We start from the raw sequence: 25,331 nt of genomic DNA, 5'->3' as shown, positions 1-25,331 counted from the left end.
AACAAATGCAATCCAAATATCTGCAAAGATTTACAAAGAATATACAGCGTGGAAACAGGTCACTCAGCCCAATCAGTCCAGGTCAGTATTTATACTCCGCATAAGTCTTCACTCAATCCTTACTCCCTCCCAAAGTCTTCTATTCCTCTCTCCCTCATGTGAAGACTTAGCATCCTCTTGAATACACTATCTGATTCAACCACCGTTATCTTATATTGTGTTTCCAGCACCTTCGGATGTCCTCCCAAGGTGAAAAGCGCTATAAAATGTGATTTTGTGTTATATTGTGTATTGGAAATAGCGAAATATATTTGGCTAAATAGGCTATACTATCTGTAGAGGATTAAGAAAATGTTCTAAACCACTAAAGTACTGTTAAATCAAATGAAATTCCTCTCTTGTAATCTCTTTGGGGAAGATTTTTGTAAGACATATATTCAGCGTATAGATGTGTTTACCTAGTTCCTTGAAATTATTTATACTGTCACCAGGTGTCAGTACAGACACTTTAGATAAGAGGATTGGAATTAAAGGGAACTGTAGTGTCAACATAGACAGCATATTTGTTGCATGGGAGAAGCCCAAAAGATCAAATAAATAATCAGACGTCAAAGGTACTGAGGAATACTTGCATCTTTTCCTATCAAGTCTCTGTGGTTTTCGATAACTCCCCATGGCATAATTCCCACTGTGCAGATCTTTCGCAGGTAATAGGAAGCATGATCTCTGAGGGCATCTCCGACATGTCTAGAAGTTCCTGATCCAAAACCAGAAGGCACATAGTTGTTGCAAGTATCACACAAATAAAACATTTGTCACACATAGCCCATCATTTAACTTGATAAGTTAACCTACAATTACTGGGGAGGACAAGTTTGCAGGGCTATGGGGAGTAGAATTGATTTGGATAGCTCTTTTCAAAGAGCCGGCACAGACACAATGGGCCGAATGGCCTCCTTCCGTGTTGTATTATTCTATGATTCTATGAAATATGCAGTAAATACGCGTTACTATAAATCTCACACATATTGGTTTGTAAGTATTGTAACAGACACTGGGAATGAAGCCCTTTGGTTGTACCTGAGAGAGGTGCAGAGCTTGTGCGGGTTTAAAGGGTGTCATTGAGCCCTCAAACCTCTCTCTCTTTCCCCTCTGGAGCTTAGCCAGGGAACAAAGTTGTCTGAGCCATAGGCTGGCATGGGTGTCTAGAACATGGGGGGGGATTGTGAAGCCGCATGTAAGAGGGGTTGCACAGTCATTGCACTTTGCACAGTCGGGCCTGAACCCAAATGCCTGCAGCCCTTCAATTTGCATTGTATAAGGACTGTGGTATGTCACTGTTAGATCGTGCTTACGGTCACCTGCCCCCTCCCTCTCCCCTGGTTTGGGGTCAGACTCTGCCACTGTCAAGCTTTCTGGGATGCTACCCTGCATGAAGGATGCTATATAAATGTAAGTTGTTGCTGTTGGTCTGTTGATGTTTCTCCTGTGAGAATAAACCTGTGCTGATTGAACAGGTGGCTCCTCACTTCCTCATTTGTTATTTTGATAATAATCCTTACATTTGATATTGCACCTTTCATGTCAGGAGGATGTCTCAAAGTGCTTCACAGGATACATGGTAAAGTGCAATGACTGTGTATGTCGTGGATGAATGAAACAGCCCATTTGCACACACTAATGTCGCACAAACACCCATGAAGTTACTGACCATTTTTTTTTATTTGGGGGACTGTTGCCTTCCCTTTTTGCAATGGGATCTTTCTGAACAGGCAGATGGGAACTCAGTTTAGACTCATCCGAAGGATGGCCCTTCAACAATATAGCACATCCCCAGTACTGCACTGGAGTGTCAGCCAAGATTATATCAATTCCAAGTCCTAACATTGGGCTTGAACACGCAGCCTTCTGTCTAGGAACTGAATGTGCTACCAACTGAGCCAGGTTGGCACATGCCATTTCACTGTTAATGTCCTGAATCTCAACTATAATTCTTCAATTAACAGAACCCAAAGTACCTTTGTTGATGCCCTCAGTCACTATCCAGGCTCCGGTGGTCTCAGCTGCTTTGATAAGTCCTTTCCCAAAGACCTGTTTTACCTTTGGGGCAAGCTCAAAGTTCTGGATGCCTCCATGAACAGATATAAGCAGCTTTGGAAATTCCATTAGCCATTCCTTCACCATCAAATGTAATAACTGGTCCAATTTAGTGTCGTACGAGACTCTAATATACTGGAGACAGAGAAAGAGCATACCGTGGAAAAATAAGGTAACAAAAGAACTGAGTGCTGGAATGTCCCTCCAATTTTCGATAATCTTTAGTTACCGAAAAGCAATTGCTGAAATTGATGATTGAACCAGGTGTATACAGTTTACTAATCATTTCTAAATGTGGGGGAGGAGAATGGGATGTACGGTACATAACAAGAACAGATTTCACAGTAATTTTTTTCTTGTACTTGAAACTGGCTTGGGATTGATCCGCTCCTGTATCACCATTTCGAGAGAATGGTTTCTCCCACCAATCCAGCTCAGAACTGAATAAAGGCACCATTGAATACAAGATCACAAGATGTTCGGTCCATCCCTCCAGAACATCCACCCTGCCATTCTTACCCACCTCACAGTATCAAACTGCTTTTTAAATGAGTCCAGTATCTTGGCCTCAACTATCCTGGCAACCTGTTCCAAACATTTATTATCCTCTGAGTGATTCACCTTCACAACAGGTATTGTTTTTGAATCCCAGGCCACTGGAACAGCTTTTTAATTTTAATGTTATACTCTTAAAAGTAAGATTAGACCACTATTCAGTGAAGAAGTGTTAAATCATCGCTCCCCATCAACCCAGCTGATAGCCATCACATGTGATACCACAAATTTCAACAACAACTTGGATTTATATAGTGCCCTCCACGCCTAACAGCATCTCAGAGTGCTCCACAGTAATGGATCACGGGCCCGAGCCAGGGGGAGGGAGAGGAAGGTGACCAAAGCCGCCTTATGTTTGTTAGTAGACAGCTTGGCCCAATATCCCATGTTTTCTGATTTCTGTATCTACTGCCTATAGAAGTCCCACAAACCTTTGCTCGAGAGGAATGAGACCCATCCTGGAAGTCAATAGTACCAAAGGCATCAGTTGGACTTTTCTGGGTGTGTTTCTCAACACACCACTCCTCCTGTTCATCTCCAAGGGCTGAAAGATAGACCGGCAAGGTGCAATCCACACTGGGGTGATCCCTAACCAGCCGACCACAGCAACATCTGGATTCGGACACAAGATTCAGATAGAGTTCAATATTGTCCAAAACATTTGTTTTTGATTCATTTGAAGTGGAATATCCCATCCAACTTAATTGGCTGAACACTGGCCTTGGGATCATAAAGTTATGAGATTGAATCTCATTCATCTTTTCGAAATTGACAAACTGAATATCTTGTCAAAGCAAACATCCCTCCTACTTATTTGTAAGATATGTTTATTCTAGTTATGTTTTTTCTCAACTTGTAGTGAACCTCCAATTTGAGGGCAAACAGAACAATGGGTTAAGAATGCGAACAGTAAATGCCTGGGAACGTGGGTGATGGCAAACTAGAGAGAAAGATCCTTTAAGAATCTGCAATGCTGGTAACGCTGAGTGAAGATGTGAAGTAGATAGACAAGATTATAGTAGGCAAATATTCTACTCCAACTGGATATGGTATATTAATATCAATAATATATTAATTAATATTGTAAATGTTATATAAGTATTACACCACACAAGTGCAGCAAGTCTGGAAATGCTAGCGTTGTAAATAACCAATATGCATGCAATAGTGTCAAGAGAAGTGACACTCTCTTTGTAAGTGGGGTTATTGTTTTGATGGAAACATTACTTTATAAGCATGCACTGAAGGTTGGTAACATTATACACTGTATGTTTTGGTAGCATTCAGGGTAGGATGCAAAGTTGCTACATTATTGACAAGTGGAAAATAACCCCCAATAACTTCAAAGAGATACGGTTCATGCAAGGTGTGTTGGTTGAAGAAAGTGCTGAATTGGATGCCACATAGATTGAGGCTTTGAGTTGAGTTTTGTTAAATATTTGTACAGTTTTGTTTCTTAGTTTCTCTTTTGTGTATGTGATGTTTTATTATGTTATTATGTATATCCAGCCAAGATTCCTTAAGATGTCAAAGCAATATTCAACCTGTGTTCCACCTAGTGTGTTTTGATTGGTGTAAGAGTTGTACTGTATAAATGTTCTCTCTCACACCTGTTAATTCTAACACTTCACCTTCCAGGTGAATTTAAGCAAAGAGTAACTTTTCCTACTATTTTCAATTACACTTTGACCACTGGAAGTACATTATGATCTTGTGACAATGCTTTCCTAAGCTTGGTTTGAATGGAAAGCATTCAGGCACATTCGCTTCATGAAGGTTGATCCTGAGATTCATAAAATCCGATAAGAAAAACAATCCATTATGGTTTATATGTTTTTTTTAAAAATGTGGTTAATTAATGAAAATGGTAGGGCAGTCAGTGACTGGAGGCCATGAATTTAAGATAGTTACAAGAAGATCGAAAGAAGAGCTAAGGAGATTTTTTTTTGCAAAGAGATTTGTTAGGATATGGAATGCCTGTCAAGTAAGTTGGTAAAGGCAAAGTTCATTGTGGGTTTCAAGAGGGAAGTAGACAAGTATTTGAAAGTTAAATGCTTGAAGGGGTTTGGAGATAGGGCAGGGAAATGAGATTGAAAGTGTAGCTTGCTCTGAGGGCTAGTACAGACTCAATGGACTGAATGGCTTCATTCTGTGGTATGAATTATTCTGTAAATGATTCTGCAATAAAGTGACCTTACCTGACAAGGTTCTGGCAAATCTGACATCGTGGAAGACACCTATGATAAATAAGATTTATATTTAAATAAGATTTATATTTAAACAACATGTCTGACAACAGTCACAAAATAAATATTTTCCCTCTTTGATGATTTTCTTTTGCACGCATTAAGGTAAATGATTTTAGTGCTGGAGAATGGAACACTTTTTGCCTATCCTGCAACAATTCGATGAGATGATACAACACTATATCAAATGCAACGATTATTATCATTATTTTCCTCAGTACCAGCTTCAGGCACTTGAAGATGAAATACATTGAAAACTTTTTCTACTGTACCCCAAGAATGTACACAATGTACATTTAATCCTAGGCTCAGAATGGTACTTCCTCCCATGACCCAACATTGGGCATGTCTATTTCTTATACCAGGCATTCTATACTTAGTTCAAGTGTAATTGCTAATTATAGAACTAATTTGTATTATGTTAGGAGTAGCTTTCACCGCTCAAAGATGCTTCTAGTGATAAATGCAAGTTGTTATTGTTTTGTGACCAAAATTTTTGATATAAAACTCAGAACCAGCAAAATCCTTCATCGTTGCTACCTGGGCCCTGTCATTGTAAACTTTTAAATATTGTTATGCTGCAACAGCAGTACACTGCAATGAAGGCCTGCTATAGGCTTAATATCTGAATCACATGAATAGAAGTGATCATCTGGATATTAGGACTGATGAAACATCTCTCACCTGTGTGCATCTTTTGAACTGGGTATAATGTTTGCACATTCTCGTTTAAAGAAAACTCCTTCAATCCACGATTTTTGGGGCTAGAGATAAAAAAAGTAATTAATTATTCATTCAATACTCTGACTGGATACTCCCCATTTGGCCCATAATCCAGTATTATGTGCATCAGACATTAATTTGAAATAATTCTGTAGAATGTAAAATATGGATAATCCATAGGTGAAAAATAAAAATTATCTTTTCTTGTACAGATTGGCATTTGGGGGGGAATATCCAATCGAGTTTCTGAGATGTAAATCCTTCAGCCTCTTGGTGTATAGGTTACTTTCACAGTTACTTTCTTCACATTGTTCAAATTCTTTAGTTAATCTTTGAAGTGTCTTATTGTCAATATCTTTTATAGCTACTTGTTTGAAAAACGTATAATAAAGAAATAACAATCTACATCTAAAATTTCAAAGCCAATGATGCTTTTTGAATTTGTCAGCAAGGTAATGCTTCTGACCATGTTATTCTGCCCAGACTAAATTCTCAGACTTTAGAGCTTTGTGAAAGGCTACAATTTGTAGAATCATAAAATCCTACAGCACAAAAGGAGGCCATTTAGCCCATCATGCTTGTGCCGGTTGTTCGAAAGATCTATCCAATTAGTCTCACTCCCCCGCACTTTCCCCATAGACCTGCAATTTTTTTCTTTTCAAGTATTTTTTCTTTTCAGGGTTACATGCCCCAATCTGATTGACAGTTGCTCCATCAAGTGTATTTTTTTTTGCACATTCTCTCCCTGGAGGGACATATCCTGCTTATCTAATTCCGTAAAGAATTACTCGCAGATTGGCAAGAGCCAAGACACCCCAGAGTGTGCGTTGGGATACTGCTGGAGTCTGACCAACTAAAAGCACGTAGCCTCCCATTGATATGCTGTCACTTAACACTGAATCTAGGCAGATATCGACCAATTAATGTTACAATCTGGAGACTTTTAGGAGGGAAACAAAAGTTAGGGCAGCCACAGCCAAAAGGAAATGGGCTTGAGCATAGAAGGAATGTCATTGATAGTGTATATCTCTGGTTAATCTTAATGTCATACATATTATGACATGGTTTGGGAGTTACAGCTCATTTTTAGGTATCATGGATAAACATTCCACCATTTTGTCTGATAAAGGTTAAGGTGAATAATTAATATGAATAAACTGCAACATATATACCTTGGGGATGAGAGATGTGATGTTTCATAATGGATTCAAAGGACAACATGTCATTAACACAACAGCTTCAATCAAAACAGAACAAAGTAAACTGGTTTAACATTCACAATTAAGCACATTCATATTACTACACTTTCCAGTGTTAACATTTCAATAAAAAAGTTATAAGAAAACATGCATTATTAAATCAGTAATCAATACCTACATACATATTGACACTGATACAAAATGTCAACTTTGTCAAAATATTTCAAAATATGATAACTGCAGTTACCTACAAGGTTGACTGTTTTATCCAAATAAATTAACTTACCATATTTTTGTGTTTGAGAAAAAAATCTACATAATTTTAAAGTTTCCTTCTTATTTCTTCAAGCAGCAAAACAATCTTTTACACGTGTCACTAATAGGATTGACCACAAAGATCCCCGCACACAGATTTACTCTTTTTCAGATTGCAGATTCACACACAATTAAGTAGCAAGTTTCACAAAACAAATGCTGATCTTTTGTCAAGACTCTTCAGCCCCAGTCTGTCTTTCGAAGGTGATCTCCAGCATCAGAAACTTTCACTTAAAGTGCTAGGAAAGGCTTCACATGGTCCTAATTGAGTTTTTAATGGAAAAAGTGCACACTTCAAGAAAAATATAGTGATATGCATTTAACTCTTTCAGGACTGCACCAAGACTTATTACAGTAAAGGAATGCAGTATCTAGATATTTTCAATCATCTTCGCACATATTATCATTTCCATTATATAAAGTGTAGTGTTTAAAATGCACAGATGTATGGAGGATATTACATACAAGTAAAATGAAATGTGCAGAAGACACTGAGTATACAAATAGTTAAATATTAGCGTTACACACACTCACACTAGTAAAGCGGGTCAACAGTTAAGACCCTAGACAGGTATATCTGCATTCCATAGAAAACAGCATTGTAACCAGAGTAAACCTGTCTTTGGGTAATGTATTATTCAATTGGAACTGTGCAAAATTCACCGATACATGACAGCTAAGAACTGATCAAAATCAACATTTAGCAAGAACCAAGTGAACTGTACAAGTTCATTACCTCAGCATAATTAAACGGTTTGCAGTAGATTTTAGAGCCTTACACTGAGTTTATACTGCACCTCCTTTATTGGATTCATTAAGTGTTCACTGCTTTTTCAAACGATAATTAAAATGTGTTCAAGAATTGCACATTTAAGAAGAGTTACATCCAAATTAAGAAATCAAAGACTTGGTTGGTTCCTAATTAATAATAATAATATCCCTTGTATTTGACACAACACCCGCCTCATCACATCATTGAAACATCTCCATAGCATCTCATGGGATTTTCTGGGAAGTGTAGTCATTGCATTTTGTAGGCAAGTAAAATGTAATTAAAGGTATAAACTTAAAGCTCCTTTCATGAGGGAGAAAAATCAATCATTTCTCACACTTTTTTTTAAAAAATGCTTATTTTACAAGGAACAGTATTGTCGATGATGTGCATCGAATTAATACATTTTGATATCTGGATCATAGAATCATAGAAAGTTACAGCACAGAGACAGGTCATTAAGTGCATCCAGTTTGCATTGATGTTTTCTCCACTTGAGTCGTATAATCCAATCTCACTGTCCAGGTCCCGTAACCTATAATATTCCTCTTTTCAACCATCCATCGAATCCCCTTCAAAATAATTCATGGACTCTGATTCAATAATATAGTAGAGAATTTCACCACCTAATGTGCAAACAACTGTTTTCTCATTCTAACCTTTAATTCCTTCTGTGGTTAATTTCAATTTATGTCCTCCTATTACTAACAACAAGATTACATTTGTATAGCGCCTTTCACGTCGGAAGCACATCCCAAGGGCTGGACAGTGTACAGTGTACAGTGTACTAAATCACAGGTCAGTGGAAATAATCTGTTTCTATTTATCCTTGCATAAATCTGTAATAATCTTGAAGACCTTATTCGATCACTCTATCATCAATTTTGTAGTTGGAGATCCTATAGCATATGATGGAATTTAACCAGCTAAAATTGTAGAGCTTGCCATTGAAAGCAAGTTTGGCAAGTTTCCCGCTGCTTGTCCAGCTCGGACCCGTTAGGTCTTTGGCTTGCAGGGTTAACAGGAACTTAATGGGAAGAATCCCTACTCCCAGTGATTGGTCTGTCCCTTAAACTCCTGCTGATGAACCAGGCTGTGCTCATTGCCAACAGACCTGCTGAAGGAAGGATTAATGTCACCTCCCTCGTAGAGAAACAAATTCAGTCTCAAAGATTTGTTTTTTTGCACAACTATAGTAACACAGAAACTAAAATAACTGTTAGAGGATTGTGTTTATATAAACCTATTGGAAGTTTTTTTATATATACTGGGTAGGGCTTTTCTTACGAGAACTGAGATTAAGGTGTGACCTGATAGAGGGTCATTTATTGGAAAACTGTTCCGAAACAAAAAAGGGACCCTCCCTCCTCAAGACATAAACCCTTTAAGAAAATGCAACATATTTAAAAGATTTAGCCTCAAGGAAGCACTGCAAAAACTAGTTATAAGGCTACTCAAAGGCTAACCAATGGCTGCGACATAACCTGGTATTCAGTGTTACACAGTAACTTCCTTAATCTCGCCGCAGACTATGGATTCAGGTGCATTGAGAACAAAGCTTACATTTCAAACTCTGCCGCCCGCATTCTCACCCGCACCAAACTCCGCTCCCCGATCACCCCAGTCCTTGCCAGACTGCACTGGCTGCCTGTTCCAGAGAGGATCAATTTCAAGATCCTCACCCTTGTATTCAAGTCCCTGCACTCCTCTGCACCCCCCTACCTCCCTCCTCAAAACAGTACCCGTTGCCTTCGTTCCTCCGGGTCTGGCCTCCTCATAGAATCATACAGCACGAAAAGAAGCCATTCGGCCCATCAAGTTTGTGCCGGCTCTTTGATTAGAGCAATTAATGTCAATCCCACTCCCCAGCCCTTTCCCCATAACCCTGCAAACCCGTCCTCCTCAAATACCCGTCCACCGCGTTTTTAAAAGTAGTTATCGAATCGGCCTCAATCACCCTTTTCAGGCAATGCGTTCCAGATTCAAAAAATTCTTCTCACGTCCCCTCTGCTTCTTTTAGATACTATTTTGAATCTGTGACCTCGAGTCACCGACACACCCACCAGTGGAAACAGTTTTTCCCTTTCTAACCTATCAAATCCCCTCATGATTTTGAAGACCTCCATTAGGTCTCCTCGTAACCTTCTCTACTCCAATGAGGATAATCCCAGCCTCACTCGCCTTTCCTCATAATCAAGGTCCCTCATTCCTGGTACCATACTTGTAAATCTCCTCTGCACCCTTTCCAATGCCTTAACATCCTTCCTATAGTGTGGTGCCCAGAACTGGGCTCAGTATTCCAACTGAGGCCTAACCAGTGTTTTATATAGGTTAATCCTAACCTCCTGACTCTTGTACTCTATGCCCCTATTTATAAAGCCTAGTATCCCATATGCCCTTTTTACAGCCTTATCTACCTGTCCTGCCACCTTCAAGGATTCATTTACCTGCACCCCCAGGTCTCTCTGTTCTTTTACCCCCCTTAAGATTATATTTCCAGCCTATATTGCCTCCCCTCATTCTTTCTACCAAAATGCATTACCTCGCATTTCTCTACATTGAAACTCATCTGCCATGTGTCTGCCCATTTTACCATTCTGTCTGTGTCTTCCTGCAGTTGGCTACTATCCTTCTCACTGTTTACCACCCTACCTAACTTTGTGTCGTCCGCAAACTTGGAAATGGTGCTTGCTCTTCCCAAGTCCAAATCATTTATGTATATTAAGAAGAGCAGTGGTCCTAATGCCGATCCCTGGGGGAAGCCACTGTACACTTCCCTCCAGTCAGAAAAGCAGCCGTTCACCACAACTCTCTGCTTTCTGTCTCCCAGCCAGTTCTGGATCCACACTGCCACTCTTTATACCATAGGCTTCTAACTTTCTTATAAGTCTTTCATGTGGCACTTTGACAAATGCCTTTTGAAAGTCCATATAAACTACATCAACTGCACTACCTTTATCCACCCTCCCCGTTACCTCATCGAAAAATTCTATTAGATTTGTTAGACAAGATTTGCCTTTAACAAATCCATGTAGGCTGTCCCTAATTAACCCATATTCTTCTAGGTGAAGATTTATTCTGTCCCGGATTATAGTCTTCAGGAGTTTCCCCACTACTGATGTAAGGCTGACTGGCCTGTAGTTCCCAGGTTTGTCCTTCTGTCCCTTTTTGTACAGGGCAGTCACATTGGCCACTCTCCAGTCCTCTGTGTCCAACAAAGATTGAAAAATTGTAGCCAAAGCCTCCGCTATTTGTACCAGTGCCTCCCATAGTAACCTCGGTTGCATCCCATCCGGACCAGGCAACTTATCTACCTTCAGCGCAGTCAACCTTTTCAGTACTTCCACTCTGTTTATACTTATCCTATCCATTTCCTCTACGCTCTCCTCCGATACTGCAGCATTTCTTGCATCCACTTCTTAGTCACCTCCCGCCTGGATTACTCAAATGTACCCTTGCCGGTCTTCCCAGCTCCACCATTCACAAGATCCAGCTCATTCAGAACTCTGCTGCCCGCATACTGACCCAGACCAAACTCCGTACCCATATCTCGCTAGTTCTGGCCAGGCTCCATTGGCTCCCCATCACCAAACGGATCGACATTCAAGATCCTCACTCTCGTGTTCAAATTCATTCACTCCCTGGCACCTCCCTACCTCTCTGACCTCCTCACTCTACAATCCACCACCCAGCGCCTCCGCTCAACTGGCACCGGCCTCCTGCTTGTTCCTTGCACCCTCCGCCCCACCATTGGAGGTTCGTGCTTTCAGCTACTATGCCTCGAAACTGAAACACTCTCACTCAATCCCTCCTCCTTGCTCCCTTTCTCCCCTCTTTCAAGTCCTGCCTGAAAACTTTCCTGATCGACCGTGCTTATGGCCACCTCCCCCTCCCCCCGGCTCTGAGACAGGCTCCACCACTGTTAAGTGCTCTGAGATGCTACCTTGAATGGAGGGTGCTGTATAAGTGCAAGTTTTTGTTGTTGCTGTTATGTAAACCATTAAGTTCACCATTTAAGTGAATGTTTTTTTCAGGAAATTGCAGCAGCCATTTATTTGCATGGAGCAAAATCCTTCAAACAGCCATGAGATGAATGACCAGTTAATCTGGAGGATTTCTGTTCAGGATACCAGAAGATATTCACTTTTCTTTTCCAATAGTATCATGGGATCTTTAACATTCAATTGATGGCATCCTTGAGTTAAATGCATTGTCTGTAGGATGAGACCTATGACAATGCTGCCCTCTCCAAGTACTGCAATAGCATGTGTAAGATTATATTTGTAATGCTTAATGTTTTTAAGGCTTTTAATTAGTCTTTATATACCTTTTAGAATGTAACCAAACATGTATAATCTTTTTAGGATAGCATTTTTTAGTTACTAGGACATGGACAAAAATGTTTGTTTTAATGACTAGCTCAGGCCCCCTGAGGGGGTTGTGGTAATCAGTGTCAGCATTCCTTAGCTTTTCTCCTGTTCTGTTCCTGGGTACATGTGCTAATTAGCATTAGCAAAGGTAAAAACATATTGGCTTAACCCAGGCTGAGGTGAGATTCTGATAACTTTCCCTCATTCAATTTCTAGGTTCATGCCATTGTCCCATCTGAGATTCAGACATCTGCTTATCTCAAAACTAAGAAACAGAGAGTGGGCAGAAGCCTCCCAAAAGCTATTTCTCTGCAAAACAGCCTGATAAGATCACTGGCAGTTTGAGAAGTGGGAAGTGCAGCTTTTTCTCCGAGGAAAAACAACAACAACTTGTATATATATAGTGCCCTCCATGCAGGGTAGCATCTCAGAGTGTTTAACAGTGCCGGAGCCTGACTCCGAGCCGGGATGGGGGGAGGTGGCCGTAAGTATGGACTTACGACCTTCTGCCTCAGAAGCAAGAGTATGGCCAACTGAACCATGAACCATTTGCTTATTAATGTTTTTAGTACCTCTTTGATCTCAACAAACGAGGCACAGAGCAGCGGTCAAGTACTTATCAAATTGGATGAATATAATTTATGAGTGGGACTCAATGACTAAAGTACTTTCTTTAACTCCTAATCAGTTTATTTTGTATTCCACTTGACCCTTGTTTCCATAAATCACAAACTATATTAAAAATCAATATCTTGTGCAGAACACACTGTGCCTCATTGTTAATGCCCAGTTATCAGTGCTTTTATGATGCCTGTAATAATAAAAGCTGCGAGTTGGATGATTAATAGGCTACTTTTGTATAAAATGTTGCAGATTACCAGTAGGTTGCCTCTAGGGATTTAAGCTAATTTCCCCTCTGAAAAATAATCCAGCCTGGTTGCTTAATTTTTCATGCAATATAATTCAATGACATCAGACACCATTGTATTTGAAAAAAAGACAGAATTTTGAATTATGTCAGTCGTTTAACATCGTTAAATATGACCTTAATGTTTTGCCTTCGTTGTCTGTGATTTAAGGAATTTCCAGTTGATTGTCATTTTCACAAAATGAAATACACACAAACCAACTGTGTTCTGATAAATGAGGACAACTTTCATTAGTGTGTCACTCTGGCTCGGTTGGTAGCACTCTCGCCTCCGTTTCAGAAGCTGTGGGTTCAAGCCCCACATTGGTACATTGAACTCGTACATTAAAGGCTGACACACCAATACAGTTCTAGGGGCGTTTGCGTTGTTGGAGGTGCCATCCTTCAGATGAGGTGTTAAGCCTGTTCAGGTAATTGAAAAGAGGAGTTTCTCCCAGTGTTATGGCCAACCGACCTGTCTACTCCCTCCACCAGTAGCGGGCGGGCCTTCAGCCTCTCTGACCCCATCCCCAACTCTGGAACTCCATCCCACAGTCCCTCTGCCTCATCCCCTACCTTGCCTCCTTCAAGACCCATCTCAAGACCCTCCTCTTCAACCATGCCTTCAGTCACCCTCACTGCCCTCCACTCTCCCCGATCCCGAACCCCAGCTCGGGTCCAAATCCCTGAGTGTCCAATGCCTTGGGATGCCCTCCCGATGGGAAAGGCGCTATACAAATATAAATTTGTAATTGTAACAATCCCCAAATAATTGATCATTCCCTTTTGACTGTTTCTGGGACATTGCTGTGTGTAAAACCGGTTGCTGCATTCACCTATAAAATACAGTCACTTTACAATATATCATCTGAAGCACATTGAGATGTCATCCTGATGTGAAAGCCACTTTATCATATGTAAGGATGATTATTATTATTAAAGAGCAAATTTAAGTAGGATTTACACATTGAAACGATTCACAGAAACAGTAAGGTTGCAGGGAGAAGAGGAGGAACAATTTTAAGAGTACTAACAAAATCCATGGTTAAAGAGACATGTTTTAACACAGTTTTGAAGGTAGAGGGTTTGGGGAGACACATTAAGAGGGAGGGGCATAATGGTTGCCATTCAGGAATAACTTCTTCTAAATGTTGACGGGCTCAGGTGTGCAAGTAAAGCCACATTGCCTCTTTATAGAGCTACTTTCAAATTAACATATAGGGGCAGAAATTTCACCTGGGTGAGGGATTTACACTATTTTCTTAGTATTTCAACACAGGCAGAATTCATCAATTTCTCCAATTCATTCTTAATTCTGAAGTCGGTTTCCAGTAGTTCTTAATGAGATCCAAAGAAAACCAACTTCAAAACTGAGACTCAATATGAAGCTTTGACGAATTCTGGACGCTCTGTGAAATAATAATAATCCTTGCAATTGATATAACGCCTTACCACATCTCAAAACACTTCACAGGACTTAATGTAAATCCTTCACAGGATTGACTGTATTTTGCGGGCGATATGCGACAGCGAGTTTGCACAGCAGTGTCCCACAAATAGCCATTAAATGAGAGATCAATTGCATTTGGAAGGATTTGTTGGCATTTCTCACAGGGAGAAATTTCCTTTTCTTTTTGAATAGTGCCACAGAATCTTTAAAGTCCATCTGAATCTGACTGGATCTCGGTTTACAGTCCTATCCAATGCCACACCCCCCCAATGCTGCATTGAAATCATCTTAGACAAATCCAGATCAGGGGCTTGAACCCACAAACTTCTGACTCAGAGGCAAGAGTGTTACCACTGCACCAGGCTGATACACTGTACACACAATATCAAGGTAACAGGATCAATCTAGATCCAGGTGGAATTTCTTTCCCATAGTTTATTTCCCCCCTTAATCTTTTCAAAACTATCAACTGCACCAAGGTTTGGCCACATTAAGCCCCCGATCACCTTGCTTATGTCTTCATTGGTGATGTACCTGTGGTCGAGTTCATTTGCACACTCTGCACGGTAGAGAAGGGTCCTGGGAAAGCCTTCTCCCGGGGACAGGGATGAACTTTGGAATCAATTGAAGGGAAGCAAGATTCATAGATTAAGCATTAAACTGCATCCCTGGAATTACAAACATCAGACATATATCTCTAGCAGCTGGAAGTCAGAATGTTGACTGTGTAAAGAGTGTAGTGTAAAGTGAGCAATGTCCCGATCTGACACTGCAGCAGAGTTACAAGAATAAGAAGATTTGAGGAACACAGCATCTGATGGCCATGAGAGTTGTTACCTTTAACAGCACCTTCATTGAATCTGACTTCTTTTGCTTGAAGTTGGGGAGAAGAGAAGTGGTCTGATGGATCTACAGCAAGAATGAAACCTGGTTTCTCTGCAGGACATTAAGTAATTAACAGGATTTCCCCAGTGTCACCAGACAGTCTGACATTACCCAGGACACTGCCACCTGCCTACTTACTACCTGTTTGCCCAACGCTGATCTTTGGACCACAAGGGTGTTGTTCTATCACTTATACTTTCTGGCTTGGATCCAAAAATTATCGAAACTTGCCTCATTTGCCTAACTTCAGGTGGGAACTGGATCTACACGCAGTGACAGAGAGGATCAGTTATTGAGAGAACAAGATATGGTGCTTTTCCCAATAGCCTTGTTTCATAATACAGGTCGGCAAAGATTTCACCAATGCAGGATATTTAAAAGCTAACTTTTCAGATCATATCCAATAGTTGCTTTTCCTAATACTTTTATTGCTGTAAATTCATGCCTGCTTTAACTTGGGGAAGGGAAGAAGAGGCGTGTTCTCCAATAAAGGTGTCTTTAGATGTAGAATACGATAATCCAAAGTATTTAAATAATAACTTGCACTTGTATAGCTTCCTCCACGTAGGGCAGCGTCTCTGAATGCTTAACAATGGCGGAGCCTGACTCCGGGGGGTGGGGGCGCTGGAGAGTACGTAACCATAAGCACAGTCGAAAGGAAGGTCTTAAGGTTGGACTTAAAAAAGGGAAGGGGGTGAGGCAGAGGGATTGAGGGAGAGTGTTCCAAAGTTTTGGGGTGTAGTGGCTGAAAGCACAACCTCCAATGGTAGAGCGGAGGGTGCAAGGGACAAGCAGGAAGTCGGAGAGGTAGGGAGGTGCCAGGGAGTGAAGGGATTTGAACATGAGTGTGAGGATCTTGAAGTCAATCCGTTCAGTAATGGGGAGCCAGTGGAGACTGACCACAACTGGTGAGATGTGGGTGCAGAGTTTGGTCCGGGTAAGTATGTGAGCAGCAGAGTTCCGAATAAGCTGGATTTTTTGAATAGTGAAGCTGAGAGGACCAGTGAGGAGTGCGTTTGAGTAATCCAGGCGAGAGGTGACAAACTCATGCACAAGGGTTTCGGCTGCAATTGGAGTAAGGTATGATTGGAGGCCGGCAATGTGGCGGAGGTGGAGGAAGGCGGACCTGGTCAGGGACCAGATGTGGGGGACAAAGGACAACTGGGGGTCGAACCGGACGCCTAGATTGCACGCTGGTTCGGTGTGACTGAGGGAGAGCCCAGGGAGGTTGAGGACTTTAGATCCACAGAAGTGAAGATGTTGATGCCAGATGGGGTCTCAAGAGTGCTTAATTCGATAGAGATCTGCACGTTCTGGATGAATCAAATGGTATTGATTGCTAAACATTGGGTTAACACTGCACCCCATCCCATTTTAATCCAGAAAAAATAGTGGTTTGTCAATTAATGATGCTTCCTTTGTAAACTGAGTCTGAAATTAAGGTTGGCAGGAATTCTGTATTTCCTTAGCTGAATATTGTTCCAAAGGTAAGTAATCATGGACCCATAATTCCACCTAAAATTAGTTTGTAAGATCTAAGATGTACAACAACAACTTGCATTTATATAGCACTCTTCATGCGGGGGTTGCAACCCATAGCAGGATTCGAAAAGAGAAGGGAGTTTCTCCCAGTGTCCTGGCCAATAATCCCCAAATAAAATTGATTACTCACTCCATAGCTGTTTGTGGGACATTGCTGTGCACAAACCTGGCTGCCGCATTTCGCCCACAATCCATTTTACATTGATAAGACTCTATGTCAATAGCAATGATTATTATTAACACATTCACAAAGCTAAACAATGGATTAAAAATATTTTTGTTCACTAACATAGAGATGAAATATCCGTCTCTATCAGAGAAGTTGTATACGATTCTGTGACAGATTAATTAGATATAGGTATTGCATCAATGTTAGCTTTGGAGTGCTTTATGAAGAATTACACTAATGACATCTTGTGAGATATTGCTCTCACTGTTAAACGTAGCAACTTTGTTGAAGTGAGCATGTCATGGGATTTTCCTTGTATAAATCCATTGTCAATTGAGTTATACTTAACAGCATAAGGAATTTGCCATCTATGAAATTAGAGGTATAAAGGAGGATTGAGAGCAATTTAATGCATATTTTATGAGAGTGAAGTTGTTCTGGGTGGAATGTCCTCACATCATCCTGGTAATAGTACAGGATATTCCAGCTGCCCACATATCATGCTGAGTTGTGCTGGTCACCAAGAGGCTCACAGTATAACCAGGACTTGCTATCCAACTAGTAAAGGCTCAAACCTGCCAGATTTTACAGAACTAGTAACTATAAATTGTTCAGAGAAAGTAAGCCTCCTTCCTGGCTCCAAGGCAATACTTTTGGCACCAGAATGTCAGAATCGAGACAAGCCTCTGCACTGGTCTCTATAGACCTATTCTTGAACTAGGTGGATCTGGAGTACTCCGGGGCACTGCTGATGACAGACCACAGCCAGCATGGGTCATCCACAGGATTTGGAGGGGTAGACCTTTAAGTGGGGACATGGATTCTTCCCACTTGTCTCTTGTTAACATTGCAAGTCAAAACTCCTAACAGGTAGGGTGGTGCTAGCTGGACAAGTACCAGGAAACTTACCAGGTCATGTTCTCGATGGGAATCTATGCTTTTAGCTGGTTGAATTCCAGCGGTACACTGATAGAAACTCTAGCATACGTAAGCCTTGGTTCTTGCCACCATTAGCCTAATACTTTTGGTAATTGGGTAAGCAGGGTGCATCTCTCCTGGAAGAGAATGTGCACTTTCCTTTTCAGACACAAGGATATTTCCATGCAAAGGCGGCATATATATATGTGTATATACTATGTTTAAATCTCAGTCTGGTATGGATACCTGCTGGCAAAAAAATGCCATCCTTCCACAAGACCAACAGGGTAAATTATAGACGCACACAATACCGTAAAATAAAGAATATGTTCCAAGATATCATAGTTTTTCAGTACTACATTGTATATGTTATTAATAAGTTCAACCCATATTGAGCGTGTCTATCTTTTGAAAGTCCACAGCTAAATGACATCAACTTGGTTCTAAGAAATTCCTAATATATATATATATAATTGTTCTTGTATGTACAGCTAGAAAAATGTTGGACAGTAAAATATAAAAGATATTGTAAAAGATGGGTAGTTTCAGGAGTTTGCTTCCATTTTCATCACTACATTTGGATGTTCTCTATCAAATTCAAAAATAAAGACTCAATGTTTAACTGTATTAACTAATCACAAAACATATATTTTCTTCAGCCACTTAGAAGAAAACATTAAACTTTCAATTTGGCCTATGCATCAGTTTTGTAACATAGGGAAGCCTGAAAGAGAAAATAATCAGTTTAGAGCGAGCCCGAAGAAAAGATGTCTTTGAATTAAACCTAAAGGAGGAGCAATTGGATTAAAAAAAAGTGCAAGAGCTGGTGTTCCTGACGTCAGCAAGGTGACTTAAATCAGTCTTTGGATTTAGGTGTTTGATTTGCCTAAAAGTTTTTCAAGGCGCCATAATTTTACACCTTTACAGATATTGTGCCAGGTTTTATGTACCCAGTGCCTCCTGGAGCGCCTGCAACAGAATAAATGTACAGAACTGTACTACATTGATGCTATAATGCATGTGCACCATATAATGTGTCAGAACAGGAGATAAAATAAAACCAGCATTTAAACCAAAATTGGTGGCACGAGTCATTTTGTTGACAAATAAGTGGATTGAACGTTAATAAGACTGAAGACTTCCGTCTGGGATTATTCAAAGGAAACTGTCTTAACTCAGTTTGCCATTATTCAGAACTGAGGAAGATGGGGTATTTCAAAACATATTTTAACCTTGTTACTTATATAAGGAAAATGAATGCTTTAGGAATTTTGACCCCAATAAATATATTGCAATCAATGACTGTCTTTTAAAGATTAATACACAGGATGGTATCTAAAGATTTAGTGGATTACACTGAAAATAATCCTAAAAAATAATAAATATTATTGTTCACAGAATTCTTAAAATTATATAAAACAATTTATTGAACACTTTGTCTACATCACTTTGTTCACAAATTCAGTTTTTTTTCAATGAAGTTTATTTTTTTCCTGAACAGCAACACTGCTCAGAAAAAGGGCAATATCAAATATATACAAAAAAGACTTAGGAGTCAGCACATTTCCCTAGCTGTTCATTCATTCTTCTGAAGAAACACCCAACATTTATCTGTAAAATAATTAAAAGCTAAATATTCCTGTCCAGGAAACATTTCCTTGCCCCAAGTCCCGAAAAAGGCACCTTTTTACACTTACATTATTTTTGCCTCAACTAAAGATGTCTACCAATCTACTACAAGCAGCAACAATAAATCAGTCACAGCTCAACTTTACGATCTGTTTCTCTTAAGGCAGTGATGCAGGCTGCAGTAGCCACTTTTCCAACTGTTCCCAGGGTGAGGTACCTTGATTAGCACATCAAACATTTCTGAACATGCAATTCATATGCTAACTTGAATTGCAGTTTTGATGAGGGCAAAAAGACCAAGTAAGTGATCTGTTGATCACACAGGGTAACAACTGCTAGTAACTATTCTTTCCCCTATTGTACTATTTGGAGAGCTACTATTACCACAACTTCCCTTCCCTGTACTTTTGGCAGTACGGGTACATTTTTTACCCATGCCAATATCTGGGGTGAGGGGAGGGAAAGCGAGTTGAGAGGGAACAAAACTCCTGGCAGCAATCAGTTTTATCTCACTATAGTACTGTAAGTTTAAGATCAGAAGAGCCGGTGGCTACACTGCTTCTGGAAACAACCATCGGGAAAAATCTAACCTTTGTCCGTATAGAATCCACAAATGATCCAAATCATAAACCTTTCTTATATAAAATATTTCAGCTTTTTCTACAATTTGCTTTTATAAAATGGAAAGTAAAATTTAGCAACTGGTGCCTGGAAGTTGTGCAGAAGACTCTTCCAGTGCACAGGTTTTATTTTAATACCGAGGCACATTAGTGGAATAAGAAATTAAAAATAAACTGTTCACACAGTATTGACTTTTCATGATATAAACACAGACATGCGAGACCTACATCCCAACATATCTTCTTTCTGACATTCAAGGCTAAGCATTGTATCAAAGTGTCAGCCAAGACTGAATTCAAAGTCCGAACAGGTATAGAAACGATGGGCCAAATGGTCTCCTTTGGTGCTGTATAATTCTATGATTCTAGGTAGCTTGAACTGTTTCAGTCAGAGTGCTACCAACTAAGCCAGGCTGACATCTAATTGACTATATGGAGGTCCAAATTCCTGACTGTCCAGCGCCTGGGATGTCCTCCTGACGTGAAAGGTGCTATACAAATGTAATTGTAAAATGTATTGTAATATCAGATGTTGCTTCATAAAGATGAACAGAGGAAAACAGAGAGATAATTATCTACTCTGTTACCAACTGACAGATTAAGAGAAGTCAGTTTCATGCTGATAGAAGCAGCACTTACTCAGTAAAAAAAGTAAAACTATTGTATAATCATTGCAGATGTCACAGACATTTCAATTTTGGAGAGCACTATGGGCAAGCACTGCCTCCATTAATACAAAACTGACTTTCCTTCAACCTGCAGTGGTGGCAGGAAATAGTTAATGGTATTGTGAGTGTATGAGAGATAAAATTTTAATTGAAACACGCTAGGAAATAAAGCAAACTAGGCATACATTACATTTTTAAGGATTAGACAAACGTGAAAGAGATGAATGAAAATAAAAAAAATCAAATGGAAAGAAAACAAGAAATAAACAATTTTAAATTAGAATAAAGGATAGAACACACTTAAGTATTTCACATACCAGTCAGCAACCCCCACCACTATCCTTCACAGCCCTTAAAGCCAGTGTATCATTGTTGTGTTAATTTGTGCTATGATGATTTCACTTGAATTCAGCACATGTACTATTTGGAAGTGTGTGTATTTTTTTCCAACTGATTACTACTTCTATAGCAATGACAACATATTAATTTACACAGCCAAGCACTGCTATCAGCCTATACAGACCGGGAAAGGGTTACTTTGAAAGTCTGTTGACCTTTTATGCTTCTCTGAAAGGAATGAGACATGTGACCTGTTAGGCCTTCTCCATGGGAACTCGGAAATGCAGATTTCACAGCAGAATGAGCGTATTTGGAAATTACCAAGATGTCTGCAGACACTTTCCCATTTCCCTTTGGGAGGATTTTTTTTTAAATGTTGCCTTACTTAATTTTTAAAAAAAATGCAAATCTTAGTTCTGCACATCCATTTCCACATGTGCTGCCTCCTCTGTCTCTTCACAGTTCATTTCTTCGGCTGCATTCTCCAAGGTGGGATTCTCAATCTCGTCCAAGTTGATAGTAGGTAAAGGAACTCTCCAAAACTGGAAGGAGTTGAATGCGGACGGCACATCATTCAACTCTACATTCTGGAGAGGGAAAAAAATTCAAGGAAAAAAATTAAGAAAAAAAAACGCCTGTTATTCTTCAACTATAAGCATAGAAGCCAAAGTATACAACAGTAAATGTCAGTTATTACAATACAGTAGCTCAGATATATGGTAGATTCACACATGAAAACACTGTTATAATTGCCAAAGAAGGTTTGGATCCAATAATTTAGGAAGGCCATTACTTCTTTGTGTGTTTTGCTGATCTCTTCCCCCATAACAACCGACCCCCAACCATCTTAAATGTTGCATTTGCAAAAGCAACAGGTGGAAAATAACCGCAAAAAAGCAAAGACACAAGCAGATTTTTTTTTTGGGGGGGGGGGAAAGAAAAAAAGAATCAAAAATAACTGCAAAAGCTCAGCTGCAGGAGTAGAGGTTGGGAGCACCAGACACAGGTACACAGAAGATTGACACAGAATGCAGTGTATAGCAAAGCAGCCACTGGGCCCACAGTCCCCACTGCTGCTGCCGCTGCTTACACTCCACATGTCTCCCACTCCTCACTCTCTGCCCTGTCCTGGTGTCTCGTGTGAAACCGTAGCTTCACCTCATACACGTCCACCTTCCTCTTCAATACAACCCGAGTCCACCTTCCTCTTCAATACACCCCGAGTCCACCTTCCTCTTCAATACACCCCGAGTCCACCTTCCTCTTCAATACACCCCGAGTCCACCTTCCTCTTCAATACACCCCGAGCCCACCTTCCTCTTCAATACACCCCGAGTCCACCTTCCTCTTCAATACACCCCGAGCCCACCTTCCTCTTCAATACACCCCGAGCCCACCTTCCTCTTCATTAAACCCCGAGCCCACCTTCCTCTTCAATACACCCCGAGCCCACCTTCCTCTTCAATACACCCCGAGCCCACCTTCCTCTTCAATACACCCCGAGCCCACCTTCCTCTTCAATACACCCCGAGTCCACCTTCCTCTTCAATACACCCCGAGCCCACCTTCCTCTTCAATACACCCCGAGCCCACCTTCCTCTTCAATACACCCCGAGCCCACCTTCCTCTTCAATACACCCCGAGCCCACCTTCCTCAGTACACCCCGAGCCCACCTTCCTCTTCAATACACCCCGAGCCCACCTTCCTCTTCAATACACCCCGAGCCCACCTTCCTCTTCAATACACCCCGAGCCCACCTTCCTCTTCATTAAACCCCGAGCTCACCTTCCTCTTCATTAAACCCCGAGCTCACCTTCCTCTTCAATACACCCCGAGCCCACCTTCCTCTTCAATACACCCCGAGCCCACCTTCCTCTTCAATACACCCCGAGCCCACCTTCCTCTTCAATACACCCCGAGCCCACCTTCCTCAGTACACCCCGAGCCCACCTTCCTCTTCAGTACACCCCGAGCCCACCTTCCTCTTCTCGAGGTACCTGATCACGTGTCTCGACACCGAAACACAAGATGGTTATACACTGAGAGCTTCCCGTTAACTCGGGGCTCTGCGACGATCCGCCATTAGCTGCTGGGAGAGAGGGAGGGAGTGAGAGAGGGAGGGGCTGACCTGGGCGGGTGCTGCGGGCTGAGGCCGAGGCTGTGAGCGGGGGGTGTCCAGGCCGCGGGCTGGGGGTCTCCAGGCTGCGGGCTGGCGGTGTCCAGGCCCCGGGTTAGGGGTGTCCAGGCCCCGGGTTGGGGGTGTCCAGGCCCCGGGCTGGCGGTGTCCAGGCCCCGGGTTAGGGGTGTCCAGGCCCCGGGTTAGGGGTCTCCAGGCTGCGGGTTGGCGGTGTCCAGGCCCCGGGTTAGGGGTGTCGAGGCCCCGGGTTGGGGGTCTCCAGACCCCGGGCTGGGAGTCTCCAGGCCCCGGGTTGGGGGTGTCCAGGCCCCGGGCTGGGGGTCTGGGCTGAGGTCTCCCCGCGGCTCTGGCGATGTCTCTGTTGCTCTTCTCCACAAAGGTCGGAATAAACCGTTTCCAAGGCTGATGGTCCCACAAAACACCCCCCGCCTTCCTCTTCGGCATCCGTCTGTTTGCAAAGCCCCCGTGTCCCTGACCCCGCGCGTGTGTGTGTGTGTGTGACCGTCTCCTCACTGTCTCCCTGTTGCTGCCGCTGCAGTTTCTTCTCTGTTCAAATCTTTGCTCTCAGCCGCCACAAACTTTCTCCTCGGCGGAGAGGTGCGAGTCCTCCAGGGTTTACAGGTGACGGCAATGCCATGTCGCCCCCCAGAGGCGGGGAGGACTCCCCCGCTCCACACCGGCTCTGCACACCCCGTGACTGGGGGGTTGGACACCTCCAGACCCAGTGATAGGAACCCACAGGGTGTTCACAAAGTCCTGTTACCCCCCCCCCCCCCCACACCACACACACACACACACACTCTCAACCCCACTCACTCACCACCTGTCTTTTTTTCTGACAATTAATTTTTATTTGATTGATTGATTTGCAGATGAGTGGCGGGTAACAATGTCTGATCCCAGCAACTGCCTCCTCACTCCGCCCGCGTTACAGAAGATGCGGCGCCCGACATGGCGACGGATCATAACCTGCCACGGAAACGATGGCGCTCGCTCACTCACACCCATCCTCTGGATGGACGAAATACAGTTAAACACTTGTACTGAATGCAACTCAGTACTTCTAAATACAATTAGCATCATTCGGTCACGTTTCAGTTGTTGCGTCAGTGCACTGTAGAAAAAAAACACGTGGCAACAGGACTTTGTGTGTATATATTATACAATGTTGTTGTAATCCACTATTACTATATTTGTTTAGTAAACTGATTTACAGAAATGGAGATACTCCATTGAGTAAAAGGACCGTATGATTTTCATAACCTATTTTCTGTTGTTGTCGTGGAGCCCTGCAGCTCAGTGGTTAGAGCACTCGCCTTTGCAAGCGAGACACCCGGGTTCAATTCCAGGCAGAGGGCGAAACCTTGGGCAAGTTTCCTTACGCCACACGCCTGATAATAATCCCTCCAAAAAACAATAATAAAATTGGTCATTTTCAATAGGTAATTAAAATTAAATCATTCTACTCATAGATGAATCGAAGTGTATTATGTGTCAATAGTGCAGAAATCACAGATCGGGTATAAATTGCATTTGTATGGATTAAATAAAACTAAATCTGAATACACTGGTGGCAGTGAGAGCATAAATTTATCCCCATTTTCCCCCATTTGGGCATAGCTTTTTTTTAAGGGTGATACACCGCAGAATAATACCGTTTCAAAACAAGCAGTGCACTGATCGACTACAGGGTGATCAAAAAGTTGTGATAACTACCCTATTTTTAAAAAATCATAATTTCTTTAAGACATTGTAATAGTATCATGACTTTTTGGTCACCCTGTACATA

At 41.5% G+C, this 25,331-nt stretch overlaps 2 protein-coding genes across 2 annotated transcripts in view; both read right to left on the bottom strand.

The window, feature by feature from the left end:
- Positions 1–15,648, bottom strand: part of trpm6 (transient receptor potential cation channel, subfamily M, member 6) — a 63,174-nt gene extending 47,526 nt beyond the window's left edge. Inside the window, 6 exon segments of the mRNA XM_007899373.2 lie at positions 633–757; positions 2,019–2,232; positions 3,084–3,264; positions 4,851–4,889; positions 5,583–5,662; positions 15,472–15,648. Of these exon segments, the coding sequence (XP_007897564.2) occupies positions 633–757; positions 2,019–2,232; positions 3,084–3,264; positions 4,851–4,889; positions 5,583–5,662; positions 15,472–15,489 (657 nt within the window). The 5' untranslated portion in view covers positions 15,490–15,648.
- A 5,228-nt stretch (positions 15,649–20,876) lies between these two features.
- Positions 20,877–24,183, bottom strand: LOC103182387 (splicing factor 3A subunit 2). The gene is made up of 2 exons (XM_042338286.1): positions 23,534–24,183; positions 20,877–21,991 (listed from the first exon to the last, which is right to left on the bottom strand). Exons 1-2 carry the CDS (start codon positions 23,984–23,986, stop codon positions 21,815–21,817), a joined length of 630 nt encoding a protein of 209 aa, XP_042194220.1. The 5' UTR covers positions 23,987–24,183; the 3' UTR covers positions 20,877–21,814.
- Positions 24,184–25,331: the final 1,148 nt, after the last annotated feature.

The sequence above is a fragment of the Callorhinchus milii genome, unplaced genomic scaffold, assembly GCF_018977255.1.
Source record: "Callorhinchus milii isolate IMCB2004 unplaced genomic scaffold, IMCB_Cmil_1.0 Scaffold1, whole genome shotgun sequence".
Taxonomy (NCBI): domain Eukaryota; kingdom Metazoa; phylum Chordata; class Chondrichthyes; order Chimaeriformes; family Callorhinchidae; genus Callorhinchus; species Callorhinchus milii.
This window is presented reverse-complemented; position numbering and strand designations above follow the sequence as displayed.